At 63.1% G+C, this 10114-nt stretch overlaps 1 protein-coding gene and 1 pseudogene across 1 annotated transcript; one reads left to right on the top strand and one right to left on the bottom strand.

The window, feature by feature from the left end:
- Positions 1 to 4463, top strand: part of LOC103269644 — a 102534-nt pseudogene extending 98071 nt beyond the window's left edge.
- Positions 4464 to 5229: 766 nt separating this feature from the next.
- LIMS2 (LIM zinc finger domain containing 2) lies at positions 5230 to 9507 on the bottom strand. The gene is made up of 6 exons (XM_008067195.1): positions 9352 to 9507; positions 8488 to 8638; positions 7535 to 7627; positions 6998 to 7046; positions 6763 to 6838; positions 5230 to 6157 (listed from the first exon to the last, which is right to left on the bottom strand). Exons 1-6 carry the CDS (start codon positions 9402 to 9404, stop codon positions 6010 to 6012), a joined length of 570 nt encoding a protein of 189 aa, XP_008065386.1. The 5' UTR covers positions 9405 to 9507; the 3' UTR covers positions 5230 to 6009.
- Between the last annotated feature and the right edge of the window lie 607 nt (positions 9508 to 10114).

Here is a 10114-nt window from a genome sequence, read left to right as displayed (position 1 = left end):
GCCCCCCAGGCAGGGGCAGCCCCGGGAAGAGTGAAGGGTTAGGGCCACCCCACCACGGCCACAGGGGTTAGTCTTTCCTCCCCGTAGTTCAGGGCGCATGTGGAGGCGGGGACTGCAGCTGGGTGGCCGGGCGGCATCCGCAGTGTGGGCTGTCCCGCTCAGGACGGGTCCCCGGAAGCAGCCCCCGCACCAGGTGGAGGTGGAGGCCGTGGAGCAGAGCATCTCCCGCGTCTGCCACAGGGTCTACCTCCCTAACGACAGCAGCGAGGTGAGTCCCCCACCCGGCCCCGCGGCGACTCTCAGGCCTCGAGAGGCACCTCCCCACTGGACCGGTGTGCTCCTGGGTCACGCCAGGAGAGCGCTTTTGGGGTTTCTCGTGGGCCGTCTCCCCTTCACCACTCTCCACTGCCCCTCCCCTGGGACCCAGGCCATGCCCAGCCCTCAGGGGCTTTGGAAGCAGAGACAGTCCCAAGGTAGGACCTGGAGGTTCCAGGCCCAGGACACGGGAGGGAGGCCAGCATGGTGGGCAGCCAGGTTGAGTCCCAAGGGCTCGGGGGCTCCTAGGGGCTGCTGACAGTCCCAGGCATGGGGCGCAGGTGGCACCCCTGGGTGGGCCTTGTGCACAGAACCCACCACAGCCCTGGGGGAGAGCAGAAGGGATAGGCAGGAGGTAAGAGACAACCAGGATCCAGATGTGACACAGGGCCTTGGCTAGAGGCAGCAAAGCTGAGTGGTCCAAGGTGGATTATGCAGCTTCACACTCCCTAGTGGCAGGTTGGCCGTTATGGCCTTGGGCCCAGTTAAGTCCCTGTAACAGGAAGTTCCCACGGTCCAGCTGCCAGGCTCTCAACGCAAGTCAAAAGGCTGGGCCTCCTGGGCCCTGGGCAGTGAATACTGGGACTGTACAACATTAAACATCAGGTCAGAGTTCTGGAAGGGAGGCCTGCCTTTCTCAGAACAGAGCACGCCCGGCCCAAACTTCATGAAGAAGGAAAAACACCAGATGACAAGGGGTAATCCCAAGACAGCTGCTCTCGGAGCTTTCTGGCCCCAGACGAGGCTCAGAGCCTCACTGGCCTTCTCTCTGCCCAGAGGCTGGAGGTGGGCGGGTGTGGTGTGTGTGTGACAGCATTGCCACCAGGCTGCAGCTGGCCTCCTGGGAGGGATGAGGTCTCTTCATCAAGATCGCAGACAAGGTATGCCAGCCATCAGCCAGGGCTAAGCAGACGATGGGCAGGGCCCTTGGTGGTGGACCTCAGCCTGCGCAATGCTCCTGTACTGGACCAGGCTTCTCACAGCACGGCTGGGGCTTCCAGGACAGAGATAGGTGGGGTCTTCGAGCCAGAGCCCTCGACCTCCACCCCAGTAACCCACCTGGGTGCTGAGTTGCAGTGGACACCAGCACTGACCCTGAGGAAGGCTGCCGCAGCGTGGACCCAAACCTTGTGGGCAACCCAGGAGGACAGGACCCTGGACGCTCAACCTGCCTACCGCCCTGTACCTTCCCCCCCAGGTCTTCAGCCAGAAGGAGGGAGACTCTTCTTTGACTCCTTGAGGCAGGCGTCTGACTGGGTGAAGAACAAGCCCCAGAAAGGTGGGGAGGGGGTTCCTGTAGAGCTGGGAGGGAAAGTGTAGCTGCATGGAGAAGAAAGAGCGACCGTCAGCTTCCCTGGCTGGGTCGCCTCCTGCACGGTCCCACCATCATCCGTCCCCGTGTGTCCCCTAGTTTGTGGGTATAACTAGATCATGTGAAGGGGACTTCGTAGCTAGGGCAGTGGCAGGGTGTCAAGACAGGCCAGGAACAGATGACTGCACTGCAGGGTGATAAAGGGTGCCTGGGGACTGAGGGGGTTCGACCTGTTCCTGGAGAAGTTGCCTCTGACAGGTGTTTTGAAGGCTGAGGGAGAGGTGGGGATGGGGAGGAAGACTGGAGGCTTTCCTGGAGGCAGCAGGAGCCACGTGGGAGCAGCCACCAGGGGGTGGGGGTGGGAGTCAGTGCTAAGGCCACAGAGGCAGGGGGTGCCGGCGGTGCCCGCTGGGACAAGCCTGAGGCACATCACCACCCCTCTTCCAGGGGCCCCCGTGACGCTTCCCTACCAGGTGTACTTCCTGCAGAAGCTGTGGCTCAATGTGGCCCCAGGGAGGGATGTGAACGCTGACACCAAACTCCACTACCACCAGGTACGGGCAGGCTGCCCTCCTGCCGGGCGCTGGGCCACTCCCTTCCCTCCCACGCCTGCCCTGTGCGTGCAAGAGCCAGCAGGCAAGGGCACCGGTGCACACCCAGTCTGGGCTCCGGCCCTGGGGTCTCCTGTGGTGACCGGGCTGAGCCCCTGAAGATTCTGGAGCCAGGTCAGAGGGCAGCAGCCTTTGGGCACAGTGACTTCACCAGCACCTGTAGCATGACTGTGGGCACTATGAGAGACAGAGGGTCCCATGGCCACGGGCCAGTGGCTGTGCCCTGAGGTATGGAGCGGGCCACCACCTCTGCACAGGACGTCAGGGAGCCCAGCCCTGACTCGGGGGTCTTGTCCCCAAAACTACCCTGACGGCCTTTGCCTGTGGCCTGCTCAGTCTGTCCTGGATGGAGGGGGCTAATTCCCAAGTCCCCACCGGCCGAGCAGGAAGGAGGGCTGGCTGCGCAGGCCGCAGTCTGAGGCTCCTGTCACCACCCAGGAGCTGCCCAAGTACCTGCGTGTGTTCCACAAGTGCTCGCGGGAGGATGCCGTCCACCTGGCGGGCCTCATCTACAAGGCCCAGTTTGGCGGCGACCGGTCCCAGCTGGCTCATGTCCCCAAGGTCCTGAGGGAACTGGTGCCTGAGAGCCTCACACGCCTGATGTCTGCAGAGGAGTGGAAGAAGGTCCCTGACGGGGCTGGGAGGGGCCTCGGGCTGCCGCTCCCCGGGACCCCTCCCGGCGCCACACGCTGCCTGGCCCGAGGAGCCCACTGCTGGCATGGAGGGGGGCTGGGCCTGTGCACACCACACCTTCCCCACACCATTCACAGTGCCGCAAGACTTCCTTCCTTCACACCCCTCCCTTCCCTCTCCATTCCTGTACATACTGGCCCTCAGGTAGGCAGTCACTGCCTTGCAGGGCTTTAGGGGCCTGGGGTCCAGACCCTGTGTGGAGGGCCAGGTCTGAGCAGGGCAGTCCCACCCTAGCACTGGCTGGCCCTCCCCTCTCCCAGAGCACCCTTGCAGCCTATGACAAGCACAAGGACAAGACGGTGGAGGAGGCCAAGGTGGCCTTCCTGAAGCGGATATGCCGGTGGCCCACCTTCGGGTCTGCTTCTTGGAGGTGAAGGTAGGCCTGGCCCCATTCCCAGACCTCCTAGCCCAGCAGGCCCACTCAGCTTTGCCTGGCATCCCACATCTCCCTAGTTTCCCAGCACACATCTCAGGCGGGGCTGGCTGTGAGGTTGTAGTATGTGGGCGTGTATCTGTGTGTGTCCCAGGTGAGCTCCTAGAAGGTGCCGCCTGGACTCCCAGTCCGGACCGTAATCACCATGCCCTCTATCCCAGCAAACCTTGGAGCCCTCCTACCCAGACATCATCCTCATTACCATCGACCAGTACAGGGCTCTGCTCACCCACTCCAAGTCCAAGGTAGCCACCAGGCCTCTGGCAAGGCAGGTGCCACTTTGCAGGTGAAGCTGTGGTTGCCTCCCTCCTGTCCCCCAGCACAGACACACACACAGCCCCAGGATCAAAAGGACCCTGGCTCGCTGGGTTTCCTCAGACTCCCTGCCCACCCTCTCTCTGCCCCCAGGACCTGCTCACCACCCATCCTTCACCAAGATCGCCAGCTGGAGCAGTGGCAGCACCTACTTTCACGTGGTGCTGGGGAGTCTGGGCCAGGGCAGCCACCTGCTATGTGAGCCCAGGTCCCTTCTCAGCCCAGATACTCAGGACAGGGGTGCTGGGACTGGGCTCCCACCCTCACTCCTTGCTGCCACCTGGCTAGTGGCTCACTGTGAGGGTCCGGCCACCGGGCCCAGGCAGGGCCAGCAGACTTGGAGAGAGGCTGGGGGGAGCCCAGAAGGGCAGGCAGAAATAGGCAGGCGGCCCCAGCAGCAGGAGCCTGCCTTCCTTCTCCCCCACACCCCGAGCGCTGGTTGCTGAGGCAGAGAAAGCTGCATGCCACCAGGTCCGAGTCCAAACCCCCACCTGCCCTCCCTGCAGCTGCAGTCTCTAACCCTACATCCCCTGTCCAGGGCTATAAGATGGATGACCTGCTAACCTCACATGCGCATGAACACACAGCAGGGCTCCCAGGCTCCCGCCCCGGCCAGCCCCCAGCGGTGGGTGCAGGCCAAACCACTCAGTTCCCCTTCTTGACTTGGGGCTGGCGGCATGCCCAGGGCCTGCCCTCTGCAGGCAGCCTTCCGTGCTGCAGCCCCCAGTTGACCCTCTCGTTGGCACTGGCCACAGTGAGGCGGGAGTCTGGGGCTGCAGACTGATGGTGAATGGCTGAGAGGACCCACCCTACCAGAACGTTCAGCAGAAACGTAGGCAACAGTGGAAGTGTGCCCATGAGGGGCTGGGGAGTGAGGGGCAGGTGGACAGGGTGTTGAGAGGCCTGGACCACAAGGGGTCTCTTTCCGAGAAAGCAAGAAGCATGGCAACGTCCCCCGGGAGACCGGATGGCAGCTGCATCCCCGCATCCCCCAGGAATGACGTCATTCCTTCCTTCACTCTCCGTCCTCCCTCCCTTCCTTCCTCTCCCTCTCTTCCCTTCCTTCATTTTTCTCAGGCTGGGGAGAGAGTACTCACTGGAAACCCCTCCTTCCAAGGCTCCTCTGCACACCTTTCTCCTTCCCCCATGGGCACTGGGCCCATGGATGCTCCCAGAAGCCAGGGCAGAGGTGCTGCTGTCTGGTCGCTAACTTTGTACTGGGCCAGCCTGTGCCCAGTCAGCGGAGCTGGACACAGCACCTTGGAGGCCTGGGTTCCCCTCACCTCACTGGTCGGCCTTGCCCAGCCCACTCTCCACCCCGCCAACTGGGCCAGCCCACATGGGCCCGGCTGCCCAGGCCTAAGGGCCCTCGGCCACTTTGTCTCAAGCCCTGAGGGCAGCCTTGCGCTGGCCAGGGGCTGGGGCCTGAACCCAGGCCTGCCTGTCTGGCGTCTGTCTCTCTGTGTTCAACAGCCCCAGCAGCGGTATCTCCACAGAGCCCTTGCCCACCCCCGCACCCTTGCCCCCACAAAAGACTCAGGCCACTGTGGTCATGTGAACAAGCCTTCGTTGAGCAAGCGTGAAACCAGACCAGGTCTGTGCTGACTGCAGAGGAAGTGTTCGCCCTGGAGGTGGGAATGTGCCACCCCGACCCCACTACCCCCTGAGGCCACACCAAAGGTCCAACAAAGTCCCCGGGGTGAAGGAGGGGAACCACAGCAGCCTCTGTTCAAGGAGGACAGCCAAGACAAGATTTCAGGAAGGCCTCCTCAGGCATGGAAGCGGGGTCTTGTCCCTCCAGGTGGCTCACGGGTGGACGTGGCAAGGCTTACTGCTCAGTCGGGGCACAGGGCCACGACTTGGTTGAGTGAGTGGTGAGGGATTGAGGTGACGCCCCAGGGGACTCTGCCGGATGCCCTAGCCCTGGGGCTCAGCCGGGTTACCCTGGGCGTCGGTACCCCAAGTGCCCACAGTGGGGCCGTGCTGGGGTGGAGGCTCCCACGGGACAGTATGTGACATCTGGCCTTCTGCAAGGAGGGACCAGGCAGGACAGGCCAGGCTGGGAGCTGCCGCAACTCCAGGCCCCAGTTTGCTCCCGTCCCTCGGGTCCTGGGTACAGGCGGACACGGCTGCTGGCTGGACCCAGGCCCATCACAGGCCCCCCTACCTGGGACCCCCGCCTCTGCACAGAAGGAAAAGAGCAGCCACAGGGAAGACAGAGACGAGGCACCAGAGTAGGAGGGGAGAGGGAAGGAGAGCGGCAGCAGCGGTCGGCAGGGAGGAGGTCCAGAACGGGAAGAAAGCGGCTGCCACGCGGGCGGGTGAGGCTCTCAGGCGGAGTTGAGGTCCACAGCCTTGGGCTGGGCCTTGCGGGAGGTCAGCTCCGACAGCTTCTTCAGCCGCTTCTTGAGCTCCAGCGGGAACTTCTCGTAGCATTTCTTACACACGGGCTTCATATCGAACTCCACAAATTTGTTCCTGGGAGGACACCAGGCAATCGGTGGCCACACCCCACCCGCTCTAGCCCAGTGGGTGACCCCAGAGGCGGAGGAGTGAGCTTCCCTCAGCCCCTGGCCACAGCCCCCCGCCCCTGCCAGCTCCCGGCCAGCAGGCCAGGCCCCAGGGTAAGGAGAGGGGTCTCTATGCCTCCCTTCCCTCCCAGAGGCTTCTCTCGGGTTCTGACACCCAGAACCCTCCATGGCTCCCCACTGCCCTCAGAAACCCAGGTCCCCTCTCTCCCCTCACAGCTCCAGCCAGCCCATGCCCCTCGAGGCTTCCTGGAAGCGCCAGCTGCCTGACTCTGTTGCCTCTGCTGATGCTGTTCCTTGGGCTAGGATGCCCTTCTCTCCCCAGAGCCCAGGGTCCTTGCAGGTGGTTGGAGGCTCAAATGTCCCTCCTCCTCTCCGTTCTCTGTGCCCTAGGGTCCCTGGACATGCCCCCACCACCCTGGGCTAGGGCTGTCCCCACTGCACCCCCAGACCTGACCACGGCCCAAGTGCTGAGATGGCTGACGGAAGGAGGGACCTGCAGAAGCGCACTCCCCCGACTCCCCGCCATGCTCCACGGGGGGGGGGCCAACTTACTTCAAGGTGAGCTTGCTGTTGCAGGTGGAGCAGGAGAAGCAGCTCACACACCAGGCCTTGTTGAGGGCCGACACCACTGTGGGGCAGACGAGGGCTTAGCAGGCCCAGCCAGGGCTTCGCCATGGGCCCAGCTGGTGCAAAGTGGGGCTGGCTGGGGCTGCAGCTGCAGGCCCCAGAAACGCAGGCGGGCAGGGAAGGGGAGGGAGGGGCGGGGACACAGCACGCGGGGCCTCACCATCGCCCTCGATCACGTGACTGCAGTTGTAGCAGACGTCCCCAAAAAGCTGTGGACCAAGCAGGCTGTCAGCAAGGATGCGAGCCCGGCCAGACGGCCCCTCCCCCATGGCATGGCCCCAGGCCTGGGCAAGGGCAGCCCTGTCCCATTAGAATCATCCCTGGGCAGGACAGCAGCTGAGGCATTGCTCCCCAGAAAGGTCCTCTTGCCCCTGCTGGTGTCTTGGGAAGGGTGGGCTGAGCAGTGACCCCGTCCCGTCAGCCTCCCCTGCCTTCTGTCCAAGAGCGAGGGAGGGAGGAGGATGATGGCACCGTCACCCCCACATGCCAAAGACCTCACACAAAGCCTGGGCACAAGAGCATATTTTTCAGATGGGACTGCTGAGGCTGAGAAATCTGCCCAGGTCTCAAGACCCCAAGCCAGGAGCCAGGGATAGGAGTGCAGGCCTGGGCTTAGCACCCATAGGGGGATGGCTGAGGGGGATGCCAGTGGCCTCATGTCCAGCCGATGTCCCTGCAGCTCTGCCCTGGGTCTCACCTGGTTGTAGTGGGTCTCACAATAGGCTAGGCCCTTCTTCTCGTAGTGCCGATGCCCCAGGAATGGCTTCTCACACTTGGCGCAGACAAAGTGCTGGAAGGACACAGGGCGAACCAGTGACCCCAGGGGCAGTGGTGACAACAGAAGATAAAAAGCAGAGGTTGGGCAGGTTGGGGCCTTCTAGAGCTCACACAGGGCAGAGGGACTGACACTCCGTGGATGCTCTGAGGTCAGCAGATCCTGCTTCTCATCTAAATCACCCACAGAGATACGGCCTGTCACCGTCCTCTCCCAGCTGGGTGTTCCTCCTCGGCAGCCTCAGCCTGAGGAGTCAGGGCCAGCAAGGGGCTGCAGCATGGTGGGACTTCATGGGTGGGAGCCCTGCCTGTCAGCCCGGGGCCACTGAGAAGCACCTTTCCGTTGCTCGAGAGGTGGGCATGTGAGGATGCAGCCACCCCGCAAGCTAGGGCGAGGACCTGCATCAGGGACCCTCTCAAGCAGGCCAATCAAGGCACAACTTCTGGACCTAGGGCTAGACAGGTCACTGGGGCACAAGAGCCTCCTTTCTGAGTGTGTCTATAAGAACAGGAGAGTCTGCAGTCGATTCAACTTCACCACTCTGTGTCTGCATGGGGTTATACATACAGCCAGGCTGTCAGCCACAACCCACAGGGCACCGTGGGCAGACTGTCCCCAGGTTTTCTCCCAACTTTAGAATCTCTGAGAATGCCAGAAGGGGAGGAAAGGCGGGCATGGCTGCCCAGCCATGTCTGGGGCCCAGGTCTCCTGGTTCGCGAGGGCTGGCTGAAGTCCTCGGCCAAGCACAAAAGGCCAGCACCCCAGAGGAAGTGCTCGCTGAAAGCCAGCAACACAAGCCGGGCTGCAGCGCTGTTACCGTGACTTGAACGGGGGCACCCTCATCCTGAGGCCACACACCCCTGAGCCCGGCTCACCTCCACGTGCCATTGCTTGCCCAGCGCGTTGACCACGCGGCCCTCAATGGGCCGGCGGCAGGCCCCGCAGATGGGGACGCCCATCTTGTCATGGCAGGGCAGGCAGTAGAGCTCACCCTTCAGCTCGCGAGCCTCGGCGGTCAGCTCCTTCCTGGAAGACAGCAGGGCCAAGTCCTGTCCCTGCCCTTCTGCAGGGTCCATTCGTCCCTCCTGTCCAGCTCCCCGAGAGGCCCGTTCTGTCCCAGCGGAGCGCTGGGGCGGGTGTGCGCTACGATCTCTGGGCCCTTGGAAGACTTCCTGTGCCCCACATGGGCCCTGGAGCAGGGACTTACACACAGGCCCGGCAGAAGGCAGCCTGTGTTCTGCAGCATCTGTCCTCTGAGACGCAGGTCTGTTCTAGGACCCCTTCCCTCAAACCAGACTGGGTGACAGGGACAGGCCCACAGGGGACTGGGGGAGGCAGGGGGCACGGCTCTGCAGCCCCTCTCTAAACTCCTCTCCACGCTAGCACCAGGATGACTCCAGGGTGGCCAGCCCCCACTCTCACTCTCGACCCTCTGATCCCTTCCTCTCTGCTGCTTCCTCTCGGCCATCACGGGCAGTCCAGGGACCTGAGCCTCCCCCCAGCTGAGTCTCGGGCGGCCCCTCCACAGAGCCCCAGAGAGAGCAGCCTCTGCCGCAATCACTTCCCAGCCCCCGTTCCACCTCGCCCTGCAGCCGTGGACCCTGCTCGCCAGACCCCCTCCCAGCCCACCTGCTCTCCTCTCCCGCCCCACTGCAGCCCCGCACGGGGTTGCCGCATCCAGCTCCGGGATGGCCCTGGCTCTCCACCTGCCCCTTCGCAGGGACGAGCTGTGCGCCTACCCACAGTGGGTGCAGCTGAAGTGGTCCGGGTGGTAGGCGTCGCTCCTGAACATGAGAGGCGGCTCGTCAATGACCAGGTGGCACCGCTGGCAGATGTACTTGCCCAGGTCCTTGGCCTTCTCGCGGTGGTGGCAAGGCCGGCAGAGGTGCCTGCGGAAGGCAACGGGGCGGGGGGGCTAGGGACAGGCAGCCCGGCCACATCCAGGAGAGGAGAGCATGGACCCTGTGGCTTTACCCAGCACCTGGGGCCTCAAAGGACTCAGCCCGGGGTGGGGACTGACAAGTACAATGCCCAGCCACAGGGTGCCCTCTGAAAGACTCCTAAGCTTAGGGGGGAAGATAAGAGCAAAACAAGGCCATCTCTGGGTGGGGTGTTTCTCCTTTCCTTTTATTCTGAGCCCAGGACACCATGTGGAATAGAGCAGGCATTTAACTGACATCTGCTGAGAGATCAGTTTTGTTTTCCAAATGTCTCTCGAACACACGGAGCAGCAGCCAGTGCCCGCGGGGCCGGCTCACCCCTCCCCTTGGAGTCCGCCAGATGAAGAGGGGCCCAGACATACACAGGCACTTTCTGTCTCCAAAGACGAGCACGGCTAGCTCAGAGGCCCCAACCCAAGGGCTGCCCTTACAGAGTCTTTTTGTGAAGACCTCAGAGTTGTTTCTGATACTACTCGCCGCGTTGGGCGACAGCTGTGTTCTCAACTAAGAGAGAAATCTGCATGGTTTCTGTTTCCTTGGGCTTCAAAGGTGGCAAGGATTT

The sequence above is a fragment of the Carlito syrichta genome, unplaced genomic scaffold, assembly GCF_000164805.1.
Source record: "Carlito syrichta isolate Samal-C Ts95f unplaced genomic scaffold, Tarsius_syrichta-2.0.1 Scaffold309408, whole genome shotgun sequence".
Lineage (NCBI taxonomy): Eukaryota > Metazoa > Chordata > Mammalia > Primates > Tarsiidae > Carlito > Carlito syrichta.
Note: the sequence above shows the minus strand (reverse complement) of the source record. Positions and strands in the feature narration are given on the sequence as shown.